The sequence below is a fragment of the Calliphora vicina genome, chromosome 2 (assembly GCF_958450345.1).
Source record: "Calliphora vicina chromosome 2, idCalVici1.1, whole genome shotgun sequence".
NCBI lineage: Eukaryota > Metazoa > Arthropoda > Insecta > Diptera > Calliphoridae > Calliphora > Calliphora vicina.
The window spans coordinates 80,589,230-80,615,984 of NC_088781.1; the positions used below are offsets into that span (position 1 = coordinate 80,589,230).

The following is a 26,755-nucleotide window of genomic DNA, read 5'->3' on the forward strand; positions in this document are numbered from 1 at the left end:
ATGAATTTTGCTAACCATACATGTTTGGCATGATTCTCCAGATTGTTTATTTATATTCATACCGTTTATCATATTTTTCTTGGATAATTCATACAGACTTTGATAGTTTAGATGTCCATACCGACGATGCCAAATTTCATTGCTTGAACTTACTGCACATATTTTCTCCTTTGGTTCTTTAACATCAAAAACAAATAGGTTGTCTTCTTTTCTAGCTTTTAGAACTAAATCATTATAAACATCAGTAAAAACTGCACCATTTTCATTAAACATTATTTTACCACCATATTGAACAATTTTGCTGACGGACAGAAAATTCCCATTCAAATCTGGAGAATAAAAAACATCTTTTAATTCAACTGTGCTATTATTAACAAAAATATTAACAGTTCCAATTCCTTCGGCAGCCATTGATTTTTTATTTGCTAACATTATATTGTCATTGCATTTATCTAATTTCGTAAATAATTTGCGATTTGCACACATATGACTAGTAGCTCCACTATCAATGTACCAGGATAATGGTGTACTTACATTTTCAGATTTTGCCATTGCAATTAAGGAGTAAGATTTTTGATGATCCCGTTTTGAGTTACACTTATTGGCGTAATGACCCTTCTTACCACATATGAAACATTTTCCTTTTGTTACCTTTGCAGATTCATTATTTTTAAAATTCTTGTTTCCTACTTCCTTTTTAGTAGCACCGAAAGCTTGCTGCACTGTTGATGGTTCATTTTGTTGATTTCGGCGCTCGTACTCTTCCAATAATTTAAGTTTTAATGTTCCTAATACAGGCAAGGCATCTCTTGTTTCCATTGCTACAACAAAATTTTCGAATTCTTTCGGCAGGCTTGATAATAAAATGATGACTAGTAATTCGTCTTGTAGGAGAATTCCAACATCAGCGAGTTTTTCAGTAGTATCACAAAAAATATTTAAGTATTCAGCCATATCTTTATTTTCCTTCATATTCAGGTTCAACAATTTTTTGTATAAGGAAACCTTCTGCATTGGCCCACTAGGTTTATAGACTTCTTTAAGTTTGTTCCAAGCTTCCTTGGATTTTCTTAAATTCTTGATATAATTCAGCTGTGTTGACTTCACACTTAACATGATCGTTGCCAAGGCTTTTTCATCATTGTTTTCCCATTCCAATATTTTATCGGGACTCCATGTTGAATCTATTTGTTCTTCACCATTCATGTATTTCCAAAAACCGGAATGAATAAGGATACTTCTCATGTGAATACTCCATGTTTCATAATTCTTGTCGTCCAGCTTTTCTATCTGGTATAATGATGACGATGCCATCTTAAGAATCTCGCACAACTTCTTTATTTTAATTTATAATTTCAGCAAATAGTTTTCTATCCCAAACGCTCTGTCTGGGCCCATAACCTGATGAAAATCCTCTCAAGAAATTTTCTTTTATACAAAAGTTGTGTGAAGAAAATTTTCAAACGTTTTCAAATTACAATATCATAAATTTCAAAGTAAACTAAAAATATATATGTTGAATTATGAAGTGTTTTATATTTAAAGTATATTTCTAACAATACTAACATAACGCGATAAAATATTTCCGGGGTAACTTCTAATAGTGAAAGATTCGTAATACAATCATTAAGAATTCGTTGCAGATTTTTAATATTCGGGCTTGTTTCATGGATAATGGGTTTAATACTCAAAAGAGTTCGAAGCTGTTCATTTATAAGAGCATCCTTGTTCTCATATGTATCAACTAATTTTTTCCATGCCACTGCAGAGCCATCATTATTTAATGGAACAGTTTGTATGACATCATGAGCATCCTTTGCAGTTTTCTGCAGCAAATAGTACAATTTCTGTACAGGGGTTAAACGGGGGTTATTGCCATACAAAGCTGAGAACATGTCTCGGAATGAAGGCCAGTTCTGATAGTCACCATAGAAAATAGGGGTGTCGCAAGGGGGTAAATGAACAAATGACATTGAATTTATTTCCTGATCAATGAACTTTTCTGCCTGAGCAGCGGTTTTTAAATTGTCCAAATAGGTGGTTATCATGGAGATACCACGAGTACATGTACTGTAAGAAGCCATATATCTGGCCTTCACCTCAACAATCTGTGGGGTTTTCAATTGTTCAGCTTCGATCAGCAAAGTATCGTATGCTGAACGAACAGCTTCCCATAAACGGTTTAATTCTTTTTCGTTGCTACTTAACGAACCAATTCGATGTTCACCGATGGGTATTATCGAAATATGAGCCTCCAATTCTGCCAAACGATCGGCATTACGAATCAATGCGGACATGTAAATTTATGATCTTAAAAATATCGGGTAATTTTGAAAAAAAGCAAGAAAAATCGAGTAACAAAATTTAAAAATAATCAAAAATAGGGAAAACTTGTTTAAAATTCAAAAAAAAAATAGACAAACTAATCTTTAAATAATTTAAAAACTTGAATTTTATCACGATTGTAGGGTTTGAAATACTGAGTAAAATCGAAAATCGACAAAAAACGAGTAAATGTTTCAAAAAATTCAAAAAAAATCTTAAAAAGATGACAAATTTCAAAAATATTTAGGTTAATAGGAATTCACAAAGCAAATTCCACAAAAATAATGGGTTAAATGTGTAAAATATTAAATAAGAAAGTGAATTTACACGTTGTTCGTTTTTTCTCAAGATAAAAATATTCAAAAAATTAGGTAAATAATTTGAACAACGATTTTCTATAGTGTAAATGCACTTTCAATATTAAAAAAGGTATAACAAATGTTTAATATACACTACAACTGCAAACGAATAAACGGTTACTCACTTTCGAATAAAATTAAATAATTAATTTTCACTAAAAATAATTATTTTTCAATTATATTTTATTCACGGGTTAAATTTTAATTTAAAATGCTCAATTAATTTATTTCCACGGGTTAAATATCAAAAAAATGAGTAAAAATGCACTTTATTACGATAAAATACACGGTAACCGGTTTATTCGCACGATTAAAATATTGCAGCACTAGCGTAAGTGACAATATAAAGCAAAAGAGAAAATAAAAAACAACCAACAATTGCACTGTAACATTTTTTTTTTCAATGTTATTATTGTTTTATTACAATAAATAACACACACACTCACTTTATATTGGGTTTATTAAAATTATATTTTTATTATTATTTATTTGATATTATTAAAATATCACAAAATAAAAATTCACAAAATAATTTAATTTTTATATTAATCGCGTGTCCGTCGGATTTTGTTTACAATTAAACTAGCGAGTAAAATGTTTTTCTTCTTTATTCTGTTTTGTGCTATATTCGTTTACATCAACACAGTTGAGTAAAAATCGTATCACTATTAAAGCTTTTGTTAACAGCAGAGTTAACAGAGAATAAAGAAGCTGGGATTAAAAAACAACAAAAACACTGAAGTAAATAAAAATATCACTTTTAAATAAAAGAAAAACACGGGTAATAAGGGAATAAACACTGTGAATAAATATATGAAAAATCCACACAATATAAGAGTTTTTCTTTTATTTTTGGAGTTAAACACAGTTAAAAAAATAAATTAAAGCAAGGGCAAAAAAAGTGAAGAGAGAAAAAAAGAATGCACTGAGTAGAGAAAAAAATCGTTTGTGTTTTGCCGACAGCAAATTGCAATTTTTTAAAAAAAGGGATTTTTTCACTTGTTGGTTATTCTTTTTCTTTTTTATAAAAAACTTTTTTTATTGTCACTTTTTCTATTTGTTTTATTCACTTTTAAATTGAATAACGTACCTTTTTCTCCTTGGTTTTGTGGGTAAGGGGGGTTTTAATTAAAATATATCCAAAGGGTTTGGGGGAAAATTCCTGGGTTTTCACTGAAAATAAAAATATTTTCATGAAATATTTCAAGGCCTCGGGGGTTTCTATCCGGTTCGAAGGACCAAAATGTTTCCTCGAAAATATCGGGGTTTAAAAAATAAAAATGCAAATTAATTTTTGGGGTTTTAAAATAAAATGGGATTTTATTTAGTTTTTCTTCGGGGGTTTATATTTTTTCTACACTTGGGGTTTACAAGAGTAAGTGATGTTATAATTACAAAAATGAGAGAAAAAGAAATGAAAAGCGCCAAAGAGTAAAAACATAGAATCGCTAGTGAACAATAACTGACGATCTACACTGTGCGCATAAACAGTGATAAAATCGTTAAGATGGTTGAACGTCGACAATTACCAAGAGAGAGTTTCGACGATTACTTTACAGAATTGGTCAATATGAATTCCCGATTAAACCAACCGATGACCGATCAAAAATGATAGAACTAATAAAAAACAATGCTAGGGAATCACTAGGTTCTTTGTTGTTTTCTTGTGTACTTTATAGTCTGGAACATCTTCGCGAAGCGGCCCGAAGAGCTGAAGGGTATATAAGCCGCCAATATCAATTAAGACAACAGAAACGACTTGTATCTGAGATAGATTCACCCCAAAATTTCAATCTAAAAGATGATCAGGTAGAGGAGGTGGCAGGAATTAATTATCGTATGAATCAGAATAGGAAACCAATCGATACAACTAAATTTAAATGTTGGAATTGTGACCAGGTAGGTCACTCTTTTTATGATTGCCCATCGGAGAAACGATATCTATTTTGCTACCGATGTGGTGAGAAAAATGTAACAACGCCTCAATGTAAACATCAGTTGGGAAACCGACAAATGGACGAGAAGTAGAGGGTCACTCGTTCCAACTTATTAATCCCTCGAACAGAGAATTGGAGGCAGAATTGATATCGGATAAGAAAAATTATATGGACGTTTTGAAAAATACAAATGATTATGGTAAATTTAAATATGTTGTTGATCAGACAACACCAAAATTGTCTTTACATGAGAGGATTATTAGATATAATGATGCTAGAGCAAGAATTTCTGGGTGTAAAACTTCTAGCCAAATCGAGAAATGTAGGGAGAGATACAAAAAACGTAGCGAGTTTAAGAAAATTTTGGAATCTACAATTTTGAATGATGATGCAGACGTGAGGCCTTATGCTAGGATACTTTTAGGTTCAATAGTGGTTTATGGATTGCTGGATTCAGGTGCATCCATAAGTGTATTGGGAAATGGTTCAGGGGAACATATGGATAAACTTGGGCTTATTATGACGCAAATTAATAGTTCCTTACGTACAGCTGATGGCAATAGGCAAAATGTGATGGTTTATGTTCAGATTCCGGTGACCTATAAGGGTTTGAGGTAAGATTTATTGTTTTATATTTCACCAAATTTAAGGCAGAAAGTTTATTTAGGCGTTAACTTCTGGAAGGCATTTGATATTGCTCCGAACATTTTTATGTCTGAAATATCAACTAATTCAGCATAATTTGACAATTTTGGAAAAGGCAGAGCTGTCAAGGGTGATATCTGAATTTCCGTCTTATGGAGAATAAGGTTTAGGAAGGACGAACATTGAGACCCATACCATAGACACTGGATACTCAACACCTTTTAAAATTCGGTACTATCCACTTTCTCCACCTCGTCAGAAAGAATCTTTCTTAGAACTGGACCGTATGTTGTCACTAGGAGTTATAGAAGAGAGTAATAGCCCCTACTGTAGCCCTATTGTCTTGGTCAGGAAGCCCGGAAAGAATCGACTCTGTCTCGACTCGCGGAAACTAAATGAATTGACAAAGAAAGACGCATATCCTCTTCCACACATTAATGGACTTTTGAGTCGGCTACAGGACACTCATTTCATCTCTGGTATTGACCTAAAAGATGCATTTTGGCAAATACCATTAGATGTGAGTTCAAGAGAAAAAACGGCATTCGCAGTACCTGGATACAGTTATGCCTTTTGGGCTGTGCAACGCCGCACAAAGAATTAGCCGTTTGATGGATAAGGTTATTCCTAGCAAACTCCGAGAAAACGTGTTTATCTATTTAGATGACCTATTGGTTTGTACATCTGATTTCAAAAGTCATATTAATGTGTTAAAAGTGGTTGCAAATTGTCTAAGAAAAGCGGGTCTTACTATAAATGTCGAGAAGAGTCGATTCTGCCAAAAAGAGATTAGGTACCTAGGCTATATTGTAGGGCAAGGAACTTTACGAACTGACCAAGCTAAGGTAAATACTATTACCAATTTTCCACTCCCACGAACACCCAGGCAGATACGACGATTCATTGGAATGACCGGATGGTATCGCCAATTTATTCCAAATTATGCGGAATTAGCGGCACCACTAACGGACTGCTTTTGCTAGATTGAAAGAGGCATTGACAACAGCTCCTGTAATGGTGCAACCTGATTTCAGCAAACCGTTCACAATACAGTGTGAGGCATCGAGAGTAGGGGTGGGAAGAGTTTTAGTTCAAACAGACAATACGGTCAGGAACACCCAATAGCCTATGTTTCACAGAAACTTAATAATGCACAAACCAATTACACAGTGACAGAGTTAGAATGTCTTGCCGCTATTGTCTGTTTGAAACGTTTCCGACCATATGTTGAAGGTTTGCCGTTCAAGATTGTAACGGATCACAGCAGTTTACGTTGGCTGATGTCACAAAAAGATTTGTCAGGTCGTCTCGGAAGGTGGAGTCTCAAATTGCAGTGCTTTGATTTCGAGGTAGAGTATCGGAAAGGTTCGTTTAATGTAGTTCCTGATGCACTATCTAGGGATATCGAAGTAGAGGAAGTAGTAGTCCCAGCCATATCATCAGATGTGGACTTAAATTCTGAACATTTTTCATCTATAGAGTATAATTCTCTCAAAGACAATATATCACAATATAAGGATAATTTTACAGATACATGTATATCTGACGGTTTCGTTTATCAGAGGGTAAATTTTAGAAAAGGAGAGTTTGAGGAGGAGGAAACGTTGTGGCGTTTATGGTTACCAACCGGGTTGCAAGAAGGTGTTATTGAAAATAACCACAATATTTCATCATGTCACGGTGGACTCACAAAAACCTTAAATCGTATACGCCAAAAGTACTTTTGGCCAAAGATGACAAAGGACGTGAGTGATTTTATATCCCGTTGCGATATTTGCAAAATCACCAAGCCCACGAATCAAATTTTACGTCCACGTATGGGTCATCAAGTAAAAACGGATCGCCCCTTCCAACGAATCTATATGGATCTCTTGGGTCCATACCCACGGACGAAACGGGGTAATACTATGGTTTTTGTTGCTATTGATCACTTTTCCAAATATATATTTTTTAAACCTTTGATAAAGGCATCATCTACAGCAATTATAGCATTTATCGAAGAAAACATTTTTCATTCATTTGGAGTGCCTCAATACATCCATTCGGATAATGGAAAACAGTTTGTTTCCAATCAAATGAATGAATTTCTGAATGTTTCGGAGAGGACGAACAGAGAATTCTTGGTGAAATTAAGAATATTGATCATGGGTCAACAAGATCAATGGGACAAACATGTATCAAAAATCTCGAGCATTCTCAGGAGTGATTATCATGAGACACTCAAATGTTCTCAGTTTATTTGGATACAATATGGTTCATCACGGCAGTGTTTATCCATTATTAGAAAAAATTGGTTTATCACAAGGTAGCCAAGGTAACTGTATAGCGAACGATGATAGAATGGAATTATTACATGATGAAATTAGAGAAAACCTTGCAGTGGCACACGATAAAGCTGCGAATTCCTATAACTTCAGGTCTCGCGATATTGAATTTAGAGAAGGTCAAGAGGTTTTCAGAAGGAATATGGCCCAGAGCGAATTTAGCAAAGGCATTAACGCAAAACTATTACCCCCATATATAAAATGCAGAGTGCGTAAGAAAGTCGGATCTTTATTGTACCAACTAGAAACTTTGAATGGCAAATATATAGGATTATTCCATGCAAAGGATATTAAGCCATTTTGACTGAATTCAAATAGAATAAGGGTGAATATTGGCCCGGCTAGTTGAGTGCTTCAGGGTGTGGTCGTGCCCCACGAAAAAAATGTTCTCCTTATTTCCAACTCTCACAAGTTTGTTTGCAAAGAAGGTTTGTGGCATTTTTTTTTTGTTACATATATTTTAATTTTTCAAAATTTGTTTCGATGATAATGTGTTGTTACTTTTACATACAATACAGTACTTTTGATCGTTATATCTATGCACATTTTAACACACATATATTTTATATATTTTGAGAGTCATGAGAATTTGTGAGCATTTTAGGTAAGTGAGAGATATACAATGGTTTACTTGACTGATTACGACTGACGATTGCTTCTTCGGTGGATTTACCTATTTTGAAGAGATCACGGAGAGTTTTAATTCAAGTTAAAATAATTTTTCTTAATTTGAATAGAAATTCTTTTTTTATTAAAATGAACAATTTAATTAAAGTTCAATAAAAAAAATAAATCTTGATATAGATTTATAATTTAAAATAAACAGTTTTAATACGAAAAGAAGACAGTGAGATTGATATAATGCCAAGTGTCATCATTAAGTGCATATATTACCATAAAAAAATATTTATCGACCAAAATGCATATTAAAAAGCAGCATTATCTTCATATTTATCGTTTTAAAATCATTACTAATAATGATCATTAAACTAAAATAAATAATTATAAATGACCTACAAACGACATAAAAAAAAGAAAAAACTGTAAAATTTTAAGCTGAAATCGAATGAAATTCAGAATATTAAAAAAAAAATCGTCATAGTTAGCGGTACTTTCTTAATATCATCATCATTACAAAATATTAAAAGTGAGAACAGAAGTGTAATTCCAACATCAATATAATACTCATCAATTGTGACGTCACCGATATACAAGAGACATCTACCGATCACCAATTCGCTCCAAAGTGTTTCATCATTATTAATGATCATTAGTTAATATGTTAATTTAACATTACTAATATTAAAATATAATGAAATTATTAACTAAGTATGTTAATGTTAAATGAATATTTTACAGTGCTAATTTATTATATGTAGGAGAAATTGAGTGTTCAAATTTAAGAGATAATAAAAAAAGAAGAAAACTGATTTATAATTAATTGAATATCTCACTAATATAAAAGAGAATTATATAAATTTAATAATATAGTTATTGTTAATAATAATTTTATTTGAAATTTGAAATGTTTAAAATATTACTAATCCTAGCATGTTTGAATATTCAATGTAAATTCTTTACAGAGCTTGTATTTTGGTTTAAAAACTGAATTTAAGTTCTAGTAAAGTTTTTATAAAATATTACTAATAAATCAAGTGAAAATATTTGTTATACAGATAAACTAATTATTTCTTTCTTTTTTAAGTAGAACACATACGATTACGAATGAATTGAGCTCAAGACATCGTTGCCGTAACAAAAAGAAAAAGCATCACAGTCGTTTGATTTATTTTATTTCCAATCCTCTTTTGAGGATAATAAACTGTAAGTTTGTGAAATTAGACATGCAATTCGCTAATAAATAATATAAACTTAATTATATATTAATATTACCGTAATATTTACAAAAATTTCAATATTGTACACAAGTACTGTCGAATTTAAACATATATACTTTTTATTTTTAATATACATACTTTATTTAAATTCATTTTTTTTAAATTAGTTTATTTAATGTTTAAGAGTTTATTTTTTATTAAATGAATTGTATTATAAAGCTAAAAATGCATTAGGAATCATAATTGGAAATTGTGGGTTACAAGGTAATATGGATAAATAGATGAATTTTTGAGTGATACATTTTGGGAATGACTAAAAATTATTATGGACACAGGGTCATTTGACGGTAATGGGTGGGAACAATTTTAGTGTCTTTTGCGATGAAAACATCAATCGCATACTGAATACAAACAAACTTATCTAATCTTTTTTTTAAACCTATTTTTAAACCTATAGTTTGTGGAATGAAATTTTTCAAATATTCTGTTGCCTATGCAATTAGCTTTGATTTTTCAAGAACCACCCCCAAAACCGGCGAGCTTAGCCCTTTTCAAACATTCCACGCATGACCATATCATAAGCAACAACAAGCAATAATGAGACAAGACCGGCAATTTGGTAACACATTGTTATGTAGATTGTTCGGGAATTAATTTGATCAGAATATTTCTGTTGAAAATTTAATGATGGGCTTTATTTTCGAATGTTTATTAACATTATCAATACTTGAATTGTTAACTTTAACGTAATTTTTTGTTTTTCTTTAACAATAAAATATTAAAAACCTACATCAAAACTTCATTCTTTACTTTTTAAAAAAATTTATATTATTCGAATAATTCGATTAATTTTAAACGTGTGATCGAATTATTCGAACAAGTTAAAATCTCTTATTCGAATTATTCGTTTTATTCGAACAAGAGAAAAATCGAATAATTCGAATACCCTACTAAATACATATAAATATGCATAAAAAATACAATATAAAAGTTTTACAAAATATAGATTTGTTTCAGTCCAAAACGTTTTAAGTTCTCAAAAAGGCGAAATTTTACCAATTTTAAAATTATTTTGTATTAGCGAGGAACAAATTGGAAATATAATTGACCAATATTCCTACATTCAATATATAAAATGGATTAATACAACAACAACGTATCTTTCTGGGCAGAGGTTAAAGCATATAGAGATGCCGGAGGGAACAAGAGATTCGAGGAAATTGCCATCTTTGTTTTAAAACTTCTCAGTCTTCCGTGGTCTAATGTGGACGTTGAACGTGTGTTCAGTCAAATGAACATCGTAAAGACAAATACATCTACCGATTACATCTACAGACAGTAAATTCTGTTTTAGCAATTAGGTAAGACTTTATTGTTAAATTTTGATTTCTTAATTTTATGATATTATTTAATAACATTTTAGATACGGATTAAAAGGAAGCGGAAAGTGTTGTTACCAATATGATGTCCCAACGAATTATCTGAAATTAATTGGATCTAGTGAAAGTTATGATAATAATAATAATAATGATGATAATGACAATGATAATGACTGGAATTTTTATATTCGTCAAATTATTTTCGTGATCTTAAAACTTATGTGATAAAATATAAATTTTAATAGTTCATTTTTAAATAGTAATTTAAAGACTTTTTGTTTTTTTAAGAATTTTTTTGTTTTTAAAAATGAATGAACATTTTATTTTTGATTTTTTTTTAAGAAAATATGTATTTGCAATTTCTATATTCATATTTAAGTATGAAATTTAATTTTAAAGAGATACAGATCTCATAGTTTACTATAAAGCCAATTTTTTTTATTTATTTTTGTTAGCTCTTTTTCTTAGCACTTTTTTAGCATTTTTTTGAGAAAAATCTAGCATTTTTCCCAATAGTGTTTTGGCAACACTGATTAGGACCTATGTTATATTTGATTTACATCTCCGACCTTCCTACGTGCGAAAAACTAACAATTTCAACATTTGCTGATGATACCGTCATTATTAGCTCACACGAAAACCCACTCATGGCATCTAGTCAACTACATCAAGTGTAACATCTCACGAGAGACAGACGTGTTTTGAATCCGCTCCGTTCTGATTTGTGAATAATTACATTTAGTTTACACAAAAAAAAAACAAATTTACTTGCGCATGGACGCCTTTAATTAAAAAGAACAAGTTTTTGTTTGTGTATAAAACATTGAAAATTGATAAAACAATAACCATAAAACATTTAAAATAAAAAGATCAAAAATTGCAACAAAGAAATTAACAATTGTTTTTGTTTGTTTGTGTTACTATTGTTCTGTTATATATTATAACAGTTTGAATTAAAAGAGCATATGAGTTCTCAAGATGAGACAAGGCTCAGTTTGAATGGTAGAAATGCCTATATATTTCTCAGCGGGGAGAGTATGAAAACAAATATAAGTGACATAAATTATAACAAAAACTATTTAACCGTTAAACCTAGTGAGAGTGCTCGCTCTTGTTCCCCCACTCTACCATCAAATAATACTAACAATATACAACTAACATCACCAATCAATATTTGTGTAGAAAATAGCATAAAAGAAAACACAAATAAAATCACAGCTCAATCAACAACAATGCCCATACCTAAAACAACAACAACTAACAAGCATACACAAGCTTTAAATAAACCACAAGAAATAAATTCTAGTGAGAGCTCTAAAGTGTTTAACCCTCTGGGAAGCGGGAGTAGCAACAATGGTACATCAAAGGGTGCTATACCAAAAATTGTAGACGAAAAGGTTAAATCAAAAACACCAGGTATGCTTAGATATTTAATTATAAATAAAAGAAATTTAAGCCCTCAAAAGGTGGAAAGTTCATTAAAGAAACAAAAGACCAACGACAATCCCTTGTTAAAAAATCGTTATGCGCTCTTAAGTGAAGATGGAAATAACGATCAGGTCCGTAATGATGGTTCTAGCCGAAAATCATTTAAACCACCTCCAATATTCCTTCGCGAACCCAGTTCGAATGAATTAGTGAGAACACTTATTAAACTTATTGCTAAAAATTATTTCCATATTGTTCCCATACGAAGAGGTGTGTAAGAAACAAAAATCGTTATATTCACTGAGGACGATTACAGAAAAGTCTCTCAATACCTAAATAATAACAAGAAACATTTTTACACCTATCAGCTGAAAAGCAGTAAAGGCTTGATAGTGGTAATCAAGGGTATAGAGTCCAGTGTAGAGCCAAACGAAATCAAGGAGGCCTTGGATGAATTAGGCTATAGTATACGAATTGTGGTCAATATCTTCAATAGAGATAAAATTCCCCAACCACTATTTAGAGTTGAGTTGGAGCCTGATGACAGAAAATTAAAAGGTAATTAAGTCCATCAAATATACTCCCTACGGTATTTGTTAAATCGCAGGGTAACAGTTGAGGAACCTATCAAACGTAATAATCCTGTACAATGCGGAAATTGTCAGGAATTTGGACACACGAAGAACTACTGCACTTTACGAACTGTATGTGTTGCATGCGGAGACCTGCATTCTTCAACAGAATGTGATATTATAAAGAAAGGTCTCATTAGAAAATGCGGAAACTGTGGCGGCGATCATTCTATTGTATTGTAATAAGTATTGTTGAAAAGATTAAGAGATAAAAAAAGGGGTTAAGAGGCGAAATAGTTGAACCACTAAATCTGAACTGCAGTTCCTATCCGCCAGTTTCTGGAGTTCCCACTCCGAATAAAAATAATAAAGAGGTTCCAGTTCAGTCTGGAACCGTCTCATATGCAAGTATTTTAAAATCTGATATTAAACAACCTAGTTTCCCCCAAAATTCGGGAGGGTTAGAAAATTTATTAAATACTTTTGCAAGTAACATAACCTCACTTAATCAAAACATGTCTAATTTCATGACATTCATGCAAAATACCATACAAGAGCTTTTGAGAGCCCAGAACCAAATGATACAAATACTCTTAACAAGAAAATGAGTTTTTTAAAAATTTGTTTCTGGAACGCCAATGGCTTGAACCAGCACAAAGCTGAGGTGTCATACTTTATCAACGAAAACAAGATAGATGTATTGTTAATCTCGGAGACTCATTTAACAAATAAATATAATTTTCATATTCCAGGTTTTATATTTCATCCCACGAATCATCCAGATGGTAAGGCACACGGTGGTACTGGTATTTTAATTAGAAATAGGATAAAACATTATACCCTAGAAAAATTTTCCAAAAACTATTTGCAAGCAACATCCATTTGCTTAGAATGTGGAGTTGGAGATTTGACTCTAAGCTCAATATATTGCCCCCCACGATTTTCTGTGATTAAGGAAAATTTTGAAGAATTTTTTAATACACTAGGAGATCGTTTCCTGGCTTGTGGTGACTACAACGCTAAACATACATATTGGGGTTCCAGATTAATGAATCCCAAAGGCAGACAGCTATACAGGACTCTAGTTGATCGAAAAGATTGCTTAGATTTTATATCACCGGGTCAGCCCACTTATTGGCCTTCTGATCCTAGAAAAATACCTGATCTAATAGATTTTGCCATATCAAGGAATATAAACAGAAACTCTATTACTGCAGAAATATCATATGAACTATCTTCTGATCATTCTCCCGTTATACTACACTATTACGGCCAATATCAATCGTCTCATACGGAAGCTTCATTATTCAAGACTGATTGGTTGAAATATAGAAAATACATCAGCAGCCACATCCACACTGAATGCAACATACAGTGTGAGGAAGATATCAATGATTGTATCAGAGACTTCAAGTCTCTAATCTTTTCGGCCTTGGATCACTCTAAGTGCCAAATTCCTCCTAATCCTAAAATGTGTATTTCTAATGCAGAAATTAATAGACTGTCCTGCTAAGCAGAGGCTGTCCATTGCAAGCAAGAAATTAAAAAGAGCCCTTCAGTCTGAAGAGGATTGCAGAAATCGAAACTATATTGAAAGTTTAACCAGTACTAAGCACACAAACTTCTCCCTTTGGAAGGCAGCTAAGAATATTAAGCCACCGGTAGAGGGTCAAAGTCCGATAAGAAAATCTGATGGTTCCTGGGCACGTAGTGCAAAGGATAAAGCCGTAGTTTTCGCTGAACACTTAAGTAATGTGTTCCAACCAAACCCCCCATCAAATAATTTCGTATTGGGGGATTTACCTGTTCGGATAGGAACAGACTCCGAACTAATCATTGTTAGTATAGAAGATGTTCAGAGGATCATAAAGGACAATCCTAAACTAAGAAAGTCTCCTTAGGAAACCTACCTGATGTGGCAATTATGGTGCTCACAGTATTAGTCAATGCGATCTTGTCTCTAGGAGTATTTCCGAATGATTGGAAAATCTCCCAAATTATAATGATACCCAAGCCAGGAAAGGATTTGACATTGGCATCATCCTACAGACCTATTAGCTTATTGCCTTGCTTATCTAAACTATTTGAGAGAATAATCCAAGGGAAAATTTTAACATTCTTAAATAGTCAAAACATTATCCCAGATCATCAATTCGGATTCCGTAAACATCACGGAATAATTGAGCAAGTTAACCGCCTAACTGGAGAGATACGAAAATCTTTCGAACTAAAAAAGTACTGTTCGGCAATATTTCTAGATGTTGCCCAGGCTTTTGACAAGGTTTGGCATAAAGGTCTAATACACAAGATTAAATGCCTACTGCCTTCTAGTACTCACAAAATACTAGAGTCTTACTTATCGGATCGCTTGTTTATGATAAAATGCGGCGATTATGTGACAAGCGACTACGCGATCAATGCTGGTGTACCTCAGGGAAGTGTTCTAGGACCAACCATGTAATTATTATACACCTCAGACTTGCCCGAGTCCGAAGAATTAACCATTTCCACCTTTGCAGATGACACTGAAATTCTTAGTTCTCATGTGGAAACCTTGACAATTATCTCAGGCACGTGGAGACGTGGTTAAAAAATTGGAGAATACAAGTGAACGAAATTAAAAGCAAGCACGTAACGTTTTCACTTAGGAGAGGAAGTTGTCCACCAGTGACACTAAACAGTGTGAACATCCCACAGCGTGACCACGTTACATACCTTGGCATTCATTTAGATAGACGTCTTACTTGGCGTCGGCACATAGAAGCCAAGCGGCTCCACATGAAACTAAAAGCTTCTAATTTACACTGGCTAATCCACCACCAATCGAAATTAAGCCTTAACTGCAAAGTCATCCTGTATAAGACAGTCTTAAAACCAATTTGGACATACGGAATCCAATTATGGGAAACAGCAAGCAATACCAGTATAGATCTTATACAGAGGGCACAATCCAAAATTCTTAGAACCATGACGGGAGCTCCATGGTACATAAGAAACGAGAACATCCACAGAGACTTAGATATACCCTTGGTCAAGGATGAATTCAGAAAAACTCGTGAAGCTTATTTATCAAAATTACGCAAGGCTACTTACAGCAACTCAAGACAGCTCAAGGCTGCGTAGAGCTGATTTACCACTCATCTAATTTTCCAAATATGATTCTCAATTGAGAGAACAATAATTGTTTAATTTTAAGATTTAATTACATATTATAAGGCCTAGAAATTAAAGGCAGGAATAATGTCATAATAAAAGTATGAAAAAAAACTACAAAATTATCTCGAACGTGTGGAGTAGAGAGCTGCACAAGCACATTCATTTTGTCGTCTTCACTGAATGACCTGGGGCCAAATCACGGCATTCGATATCGAGTGCACGTTCGTGTAGAGAAAAATTTCGATGGCTGCAATGTTTTGGATCACGGTAGTCGATCGTAATTTATATTACCTACTACTATTTTTTACATTGCTGAAGCATATCTGTGGACATTTGACAAAACGACTTCTCTCGAAATAAGACAATTTTACAGGATTTTTGTAGTAAATATAAAATTTGAATGCGCTTCTTTTGGTCTTATCGCTGTATTTCTATGACTTTTAGAACATAAGATACGCAATCGAAAAAACGACCTCTTTCAGGTTTTTCCCCAATTTCAATTTGACAAAACAACTTCTCTCATAGAATTCAAATCATTTTAAAAAAACTAGTAACTGCCTTTTGACAAAACAGCTTCTTTCGAAAGAAGTCGTTTTGTCGAAAGCAAAGATTGAAAAACCTACCACTTGTCTGAGACAAGCAGATTTTTAAATCAGTTGATTGCGAGTTTTCGTTTTGACAAAATGTCTTGTATCGACAGAGGTTCTTTTACAAAAACGAAAATTTAAAAAAGTTAAGTCTTATCTTGACATAAGTGCTTTTAAAAATGGAAAACAGAAGAAAAGAAGCTGTTTTGCTACTTAATACTAGAATAAATAAAAATAAATTAAAATTCGTATAAATGAATGAATTAAAAAACTTGAGGCTATGGCCAATAATGTGAAAAAAAGAACAGGTAAATATGTCTTTGTTTTCGACCAAAGACCATAAACTAGAAAAATCTTTGGCTAAATATATGGTTCAAGTGATGAAAATACTTTTACTGCCAAAAATGTCGATGATGTGAATGGATTGACCATACATTTCTTGTTGTGTTGCATCTTGAGTTTGATACAGTGCATGAGCAAATTGAAAACAATTAAGAAAAATTCATCCTTTTCAATATACCATACACACGACTGGGTAAATTTAATAACGGCTACAAATCGTTCATGAATTAAACCAAAACTATTTTTTAGATTTTGTTGGTCTGATGAAAGATAGATACACATGGAGGAAATGCAACATTTCAGGTATTTATAAAAATAATTTTATTTATAGGCTACATTATATATTAACTTTTTACTACTTACATACATATATCTTTTTTAGGTAAAAAATTTGAGTGAAAATAGGTTCGATGGATGCAGTACGAGTAAAGTAAACCTGGAGTTTTGCAGTACTAATCATCACTAGACCCAGGATAGGCTTTTAAGCTGCTAGACATCAACTCTCGTCGTCTAAAGATGCAGATTCCACAATTGGTCGAAGTTACATGTCGCCATTCGTCGTATCACATAACAAAAAACGCGATTTGATGGATATGCTGCCACTGATAAATACCCATCTACACATTTTTTAAAGCTATTAAAATCTATCTGGATCTTGACGAAGAAGAAACTCAATAAAGTTTCACAAAGTAAATCGCAAAATATGATTTTTTACTGTTTTCTTCTTATAATAAGATAATAGTATTATTTTATTTAAAAGTTAATTTTTATATTAAAATTCAACCTAATCAAATATTTACTATTTTTAAAGAAACATTTTATATTTGATTAATTATTTGGCTATTGTAACGAAAAAGTTGAATAATTTTTTTTAATAATACCGAAATATGTATTGCCAAATCAACTTCTTTCGACTTTTTTTTATATTTCAATTTCACAAAACAACTTGTTTTTACATAAGCCGACTCTAATTTAATTAAAACAATTTTGACAAAACAACTTATATGATACAAGCTAATTTGTTTGCTAAAAATACATTTGACAAAAAAGCTTAAAATTTGTTGTTGCTGTTTTAAAGAAAACTATTGCTCTTTCAAACAAAAGAAAAGGCGCTACTTGTTTATTGGATATTTGTCTATAATGTTTATATATAACATTTCTTTGATTTTCTACACAAGAACTTTTGTTAGTAGTTTTTACAGTTTTTTCGCTCTCCTGAAAAGATGACGTTTTAGAAAGAAGCCGTTTTGTCAAATGTCCACAGATATGACAATAAGAAAAACAAAAAAGGAAAACAAAATAAATAAATTTGTGATAAATTGTTAAATTGTGAAAAAAATGCATAAAACTTTTAATAAAAATGGATCTAAATGTTTTTTTGTATTCCTCATCATCGGCCAGTGGCAAATTTCAGAATGTTTTTTACTTTGATTAGCACAAAGTACCACGTGCAAAGTTGTGAAAAACGTAAACAAAATACAAAACAAATTGTGGCCCAAAATTTTACAATTTTAAATAAAATATTTATATTTTTTACACTAATTTTGAGAAAATATCAGAAAAATACGTATATTTTTGTTTATTTATTATTTTACTTCATTGTTTTGGTTGATTTGTTTACTTTTAACACAAAACGGCAGTGTTTGTTTGTTTTCGATAAGAGATTACCAATCGAGTACAACTTCGAGTAAATACGCTTCGATAACGACTGCCGTGATCCATGTTAACTACATTTCGATGGCAAAGTACTCGATATCGAATGCGGTGATTTGGTCCCTGCTTCACTTCACTCGACAATACTGTAAAATTCTTACGCTTGTCACACATTGAAAAGCGAATGAGTATTGTGCGCAACAAAAATGAAATGAATGTGAGTTTGTTTTGTATACGATCGTATGCTCCATGCCCTGCCGCGTATATGTTTTACATTTTCAATGCTATGACTAAAAATTATTCGAATTGTTTTTGTTTTCATGAATGAATTTTTCTATGTGTGTGAATGTGTGCGGCCTAAAGTGGGTTTTTTTCGCTGTTTTTTGGAAGTGGTACAGTTTTTACGTTTTTTTATTTTGTAAAACAATAAAATCTTATTCCTAGATTTTAGAAATTCATATACACACGAACATTTAATAATAAAAAAAACTCGTTGTGCACTGCTTCATTGTGACCTGAAATCACATACCATTAATTCGTTGTATATTTACTCTTATTGTGAGATACTGTCTATCAATTATGTGGAATGGCAAGCAACACCAGTATTGATCTTATACAGAGGGCCCAATCTAAAATTCTTAGGATCATGACGGGAGCACCATGGTATATAAGAAATGAAATCGTCCACAAGGACTTAGAAGTGACATTGGTAAAGGAAGAGTTCAAGAAAGTCGGTGAAAAATATATTGTAAAGCTGAGAAACCATCCCAATACGCTTGCAAGACAACTTGTGCAGATCCAAACTCGATCCAGGCTCCGTAGAGCAGATCTACCACCCCGCTAAGATGAGTGCCAGTTAACCATGAAGGCTCTCTTGTTGAAGAGCAAATAGTTTTAATTTTAGTTATATGATTTAAATACTTATTGTATTTAATTTGTTGGACCTTGGCTGGAATAGTGTGTATAAGTTTTTTCTCACTCACTCTTTACAAGAGCGTTAACGTATAAATTTTGTATTCTGTAACGTTTGTGTTTAATAACAGTTTCAAATTTGGTTTGTGAATTAGAAAAACAATTAAAAATTTCCAGATACAACATTTTTAATGTTTTGAGCAGCGTTGTCACTCAAAAAATAATTTTCCTGAAAAAACTTTTATCAAAAACTATTGGCAGGAAAAACTAACCGGAGAAATTATCTTAAAAACTTAGACCCTACTAAGAAAACAGAATATAATCTCTGGAAAGCTGTGAAAAATATGCAATGCCCTATTGTATATGAGTCGCCCATATGCCTTCATAACGGAGAATGGACAAAAAATACTTCAGAAAAAATCGAAGCATTTGCCAATCACTTGGAGAATGTATTTACCCCAAATGATACAAATTTATATATTAGAGATAATGTCATAAATAATGTTGTGCCAGCCCCACTAAAATTCCGGTTCTCTGCCGTGAGGACGACGGTCGAAAGTCTTAAGGCTGGAAAATCACCTGGTATAGATAAAATTACTACCACGATGATAAGTAATTTGCCCAACGTATTGGATATTTCCCATCCTCATGGAAAATATCTGATATAGTTATGATACCAATACCGGGAAAAGATGTCACTCAAGTGACATCATACCGTCCCATTAGCCTATTGTCAATATTATCAAAACTTTTTGAAAAGTTTTTACTTGAGAGACTTATAGTGCACCTTGACGAAAATTGTATTATTCCTGACCATCAATTTTGTTTCAGAAGGAAACATATACTATCGAACAGGTACATCGGATAAGTACACTTATTCGGAAAACCTTCGAGAGCAAGCAGTATTGTTCCGCATTATTTATTGACATATCTCAAGCCTACGATAAAGTCTGGCACGATGGACTAATACACAAAATTACTAGATTACTACCTGCGAACGTACATAAACTGCTTAAAAATTACATACAAGAAAGATCTTTCCATATCAGATCAAAGGATCTCAACACGTCGAAAAATATCCGCTGGTGTACCACAAGGAAGTATTCTAGGGCCGTTCCTATATATTTTATATACTGCAGATATGCGTATCAGCGCACTGACTCACACATCTACATTTGAGGATGATACCGCTTTTTTAAGTACACATGAAAACCCCGATATAGCTTCTCACATCGGCGATTTGGAAAAATGGTCAATGCAACAAAATGTATTCACGTTACATTTACTTTAAGACGAGAAAGTTGCCCTTCCATACAGATAAATAATACCAAAATCCCAGAACAGAGGCATGTGAGATATCTCGGTATCCATCTTGATCGCCGTTTAACATGGTCCCACCCAGAGAAGCAAGCCGTATCGGCGCGGCTGACGGCTAGCCGCTCAGCCAATTGTTTTCAACAAGCCACGCCGCCGCCGAATCACTCGGCTGGTGGCGGCTCAATTGCTAGCCGATTCTCATTTTTTCTATCGTATTTTATTATATATTAAGTTACAATTAATTTTTGGTTCTTTTTTAATATCAGTGAATACTTACGAAAAATTAGTGGCAGTGAACAATATATATGAATTTATCTTGTTTTTACTGTTTTGTGTGAAGCTTAATTAAGATATACATATAAAATCTGAACACATCTATTATTGTCAGGAACCGTAACAGTTATTACTTTTTATAAAAGTTATATTTTTTCACAAAAGAAATATAAAGGGTATTCATTTTCAAAAAAGGGAAAATTACACTCTGATTGTTTTACACTTTTACACAAACACAAAAATTTGTTTTTAAAAAAATTCAAATTTTTGTGGATTTTTTTCTTGTGTTTGTTGTGTAAAAGTGTCAAAAAATCAGAGTGTAATTTCCATTTTTTTGAAATGAATACCCTTAACTTGGTTTTTGATTTATTTGTTTTGTAATTAATTTTAAATAAATAAAAATATTTTTATTTAAAGTAGCGTTTTTGGGTATTTATAAAAAAAATACATTTCAAAACTAATGGATCATCCAAACTCCCTGGCGAGGGGTTGCTGTCATTTGAGGGTCAATGACGACTGAGGCGATTGGAAACACTGGATCTGGCCAGATAATCATTTAACGAGCACTCATGTTGGACATTGCAGCGGCAATAACAACTTTAGTTTTAGTTTAGGTTAAGATTTGAATACTTATTGTAAATTTCTAGAAAGAAAGATTCAATAAAGAAAAAAAAAAACTATTAAAACCTTCAATTTGGTTGGTACTTAACATGGCTTGGTTTGCATAATATCGCTCATTTGCAACAAAATATTGAGTAATTCAAAAGATACAAATCATTCTCATGGCTTGGTTTGCATAATATCGCTCATTTGCAACAAAATATTGAGTAATTCAAAAGATACAAATCATTCTCTATTCTAATGAAAGATTATAATTTAGTGTATATATGTATATTAAAAGTCTAGAATAAGTGAGATATGTTGTCATAAACGTCAAAATCGAAAAGTGGTCATATTTATAAAAATATGCCCCTAAATCAAAATACATATAGTTACGAAATTGTACTTGAATTCAAATATAACGATTTTAACGGCTGATTTAAAAGTAGCCTAATGCTTTCAAATAGCAGTGCTGTAATAGCAAACTGTAACATATCTGTGGGTATTATTAACATTGAATAAAAGCTTTCAGTTGACCATTGATCGTAAGTTGGCAACGCTGTTTGCTGCGACCGTATATTCGAATTCGAATATTCAGTTAAAGAACATTGTAGAAAGTACACCACAGATGACGTATGTATTGGAAACCTCTAGACAGTTAAAGAGAAATCTAGAATACAGATGGCAGTGTTATAAGTAGTGGCAGAGGTTGCAGTCGTTAGTCAGTTTATCGACGCTATTCGAATAAACATCAACTGAGTGCCTTAAAGTGTGCTGTGTTTTTCAAGTGAATTCGTCGTGTACATTATAAAGTGTCATTTATTCTTTTTGACAAGTGTTTGTGTTAACACTTGTCAAACAGAAACAAAAAACAATAGAATAGCAAACTAAATGGAGAACAAAAACATGAATTCATTATACAGAGTTGCAGTAAAATGTTAGTTAATAAATCAAAGGAATAAATCACGTATATATTTTATTAATAGTTAGTTATGATCAGAGTTCGAAAATAAACCGTACCTTATTCGTACTGTACATTTAAAGAACACATTCCCTTCATTTGTTTTTAGTGTTTGCGCACATGTACATTAGACATGCCCTTAAAAAATAGATTTGCTTTGGATGTGTTTTGTTCATTAGAAGCTAAAACTAACTACTGCTAAATTTAAGTGCAATCTTATAACTAGAACACGTGCCGGAAATCGATTGAAAGTTGTAAAATTGGGTAAATAATGGTACTTTTTCCGATATCTTAAAAAAATTCCATATTTGAATACAGTTTTTTAAACATTTGCAATAAACCGAACCTTAGGACCTTAGAGAAAATTATATTTCTAACAAGGTATAAAACAATAATTTCGAATGAAAAATAACAAAGTTATACGAGTTTTATCTGACCAAATATTGAGCAAAAAGTACTAGTTTACTCATATTTTACTCGCATTTCTATTGTTGACATAGTTGTTTACATAACTTTTGCATGCAAAACAGTGAGCAAATAATACAAAAATGTCGTTTTTCTTGAATATATGACGTAGGGAAATTCTAATACCTTGGTTATTTTTAACTCGGTGTTCATGCTTTATACCTTGTTAGAAATATAATTTTCTCTAGAAGCTTAGGTTTATTGAAAATATTTAAAAAACAGTATTTAAATAGGGACATTTTTTAAGATATCGGAAAAAGTACCATTATTTACCCAATTTTACAACTTTCAATCGATTTCCGGCACGTGTTCTAGTTATCCGTTTCCACTTAAATTTTGCAGTAGGTAGTTTTAGCTACTAACGAACAAAATAAGACCCATCCAAAGCAAATCTATTTTTTAAGGGCTTGTCTAATGTACATATACAATATACCGACTATACCACTACAAACGTAGTGGTAGGATGATGTTCGCAAACACTACGAATAAGGTACGGAACATTCTAGACATTCACTATCTCGTAGCGTTATGTACATGTAGTGAACATTTTAGGGAAGATTTTAGCGAACACGTAGTGAACTTTTTAGGGTACATGTAGGTAGCGAAGATTTTAAAGTACATGTACGGTATTTTTCCATGTGTTTTTTGTTTGTCTGTCTCATTTACGGCCATTTTCACAATGTACGATTATTTCATTTTAACCGGAAAATTAACTAACTGTCGGTTTGTTTAACGGGGACCATTTAACCAACGGTTACCGATTTACGTTTCACCATCATTTGATTACTTAACCAAAGCATTCAGTAGAAAGTATGGCAATAATGCATACATTTTTTTTTTTATTTTTTTTTAACTTTTTATTTGATGGATGGACCTCATCTTAGCGGGGTGGTAGATCTCCTCTACAAAGCCTTGATCTGGTTTGGCTCTGTGCGAGAAGCCGAGCAAGCGGATTTGGGTGTGATTGCAGTTTCAGTATATATTTATCGCGGACTTTCTTAAACTCATCCTTCACTAGTGGCACTTCCAAGTCCCTGTGGATGTTTTCATTTCTTATGTACCATGGTGCACCCGTCATGGTCCTAAGAATTTTCGACTGGGCCCTCTGTATAAGCTCAATACTGGAATTACTGGCCGTTCCCCACAATTGGACTCCATATGTCAAATTGGTTTTAAAATGATTTTATACAGGGTGAATTTATAGTCCAGGCTTAACTTTGATTGGTCACTTATTAACCAGTGAAGGCTAGATGCTTTTAACTTCATGTGAAGTCTCTTGGTTTCTATATGACGGCGCCATGTAAGTCTTCTATCTAAGTGAATACCAAGGTATGTAACATAATCGGACTGAGGTATATTTACAATGTTAAGTGTGACAGGTGGACAGCATCCCCTCCTCAGTGTGAACGTAACATGTTTGCTTTTTAACTCATTTACACGTATTCTCCATTTGTTTAACCATGTTTCCTCACATCTTAAGTAGCCATCTAGTATACTAGATGCTATATATGGGTTTTCATGCGAGCTAATAATTGCGGTGTCATCAGCAAATGTAGAAATAGTCAATTCATCGCTCGTAGGCAAATCAGAGGTGTAAATCAAATAGAGGGTAGGTCCAAGAACACTTCCTTGTGGTACTCCTGCTCCAATCCTATATTCTCTTGTCACGTAATCATTGTACTTAACTGTAAATATACGGTCCGATAGATAAGATTCCAATAGTTTATGAGTAGATGGTGGCAGCAAACATTTTATTTTATATACCAGGCCTTTGTGCCATACTTTGTCGAAGGCTTGAGCGACATCCAAAAATATAGCTGAACAATATTTCTTTAATTCAAAGGATTTTCTTATCTCTCCGGTTATACGATTAACTTGTTCGATTGTTCCGATTATACTTTTCTCATTTAAAAATGGTATGATTTTCTTTTGGAACACTTTTTCGAAGAGTTTCGATAAGCAAGGAAGCAAGCTTATTGGTCTATAGGAGGATGGTACGGTCAAGTCCTTACCTGGCTTTGGTATCATTATTATCTGAGAAGTTTTCCAATTTGTCGGAAAAAGTCCATGTTTAAAGATCGCATTAAATATTGTAGACAGCACAATTATTGCCACTCTCGGTAGGTTTCTAATCATAGTAGGTGTAACAGAATCATTTCCAGGTGATTTTTTTAATATTATATTATCCTTGATTACTTCGTTAATGTCTTCTGGGCTTATATCTAATATGTCATCATTAGATAATGTTGTCACAGGTGGCTCTACAAGTTCAAAAACAGTAGTTGGCGAGTTTGGTTGAAAGACTGTACTTAAGTGATCGGCAAATATTTTAGCCTTTTCCTCCGTGCTGCGAGCCCAGGTACCGTCAGCTTTCCTTAAAGGGCTTTGCCCCTCTGCCGGTGGCTTGATATTTTTCGTTGCCTTCCAAAGGGATAAATTTGTGTGTTTGGTATTTGTTAAGCTTTGAATGTAATTTCTATTTCTGCGATCCTCCTCTAATTGGAGGGCTTTTTTCAGATTTTTACTAGCAGCAGACAGCCTCTGCTTTGCAGCAGGAGATCTACTTTGTTGCCATTCTCTTCTGAGTTTTCTCTTTTCTAAAAGAAGTCGTTCAATATCTGAGTTGGAAATGTGCATATCAGTTTTAGGAAATATTTGACTCTTTGAATGATTTAGAGCCGATACAATTAATGACGTAAAGTCATTGACACCTTTATCTACATCTTCCTCACACTGAATACAAAGATCTGTGTGGATATGACTGCTTATATATTTTTTTATATTTAAGCCAATTTGTTTCAAAGTAATATGTTTCAGTATGAAATTTTGAAATGTTAGTCCTCCCGTAATAAGATACTATAATTGGGGAATGATCAGAAGATAAATCATATGACATTTCTGTAGATATTGAATTTCGATTAATATTTTTTGTTATGGCAAAGACTATGAGATCAGGAATTTTTTTAGGATCAGCAGGCCAGTATGTTGGTTGTCCAGGGGACACAATATCCAGGCCATTGTTGCGATCAACTAATGCTTTATAAAGCTGTCTACCTCTGGGATTCATTAGTCGAGAGCCCCAGTAAGTGTGTTTGGCATTAAAGTCGCCACATGCCAGAAAGCGACCTCCTAGCGTGCTAAATAATTCTTCAAACTTCTCCTTGGTCATTGAAAAGCGTGGTAGGCAATAGATCGCGCTTATATTTAAATCTCCACCAAAGCTTTCCAGATGAATGGATGTTGCCTGCATATAGTCTTTTGAGAATTCAGCTAGGGGATAATGTTTTAAACGATTTCTAATTAAAATACCAGTGCCACCATGTGCCTTACCATCAGAATGATTTGTACAGTAGAATGTATAACCCGAAATATAAAAGTTATACCTATTGGTAAGATGAGTTTCCGAAACCAATAGCACGTCGATGTTTTTATTCTGCATGAAGTGGGATACCTCTGATTTATGTTGGTTTAAACTGTTTGCATTCCAGAAACATAGTCTCAAATAACTCATTTTTTTGTTAAGAGGATTTGTATCATTTGGTTCTGCGCTCTTAAAAGCTCTTGTATTGTGTTTTGTATGGATGACATAAAGTTTGTCATATTTTGATTAAGAGAGGTAATATTCTGGGTAAGCGCGTGCATAAGTGCTTCCAACCCTCCCGTATTTTGGGGAACACCAGGC

General features: G+C 32.8%; 1 protein-coding gene across 1 annotated transcript; it reads right to left on the reverse strand.

The window, feature by feature from the left end:
* Positions 1-1,491: 1,491 nt before the first annotated feature.
* LOC135950595 (uncharacterized) lies at positions 1,492-2,297 on the reverse strand. Its single transcript, XM_065500128.1, has 2 exons — positions 1,567-2,297; positions 1,492-1,501 (listed from the first exon to the last, which is right to left on the reverse strand). Exons 1-2 carry the CDS (start codon positions 2,295-2,297, stop codon positions 1,492-1,494), a joined length of 741 nt encoding a protein of 246 aa, XP_065356200.1.
* Between the last annotated feature and the right edge of the window lie 24,458 nt (positions 2,298-26,755).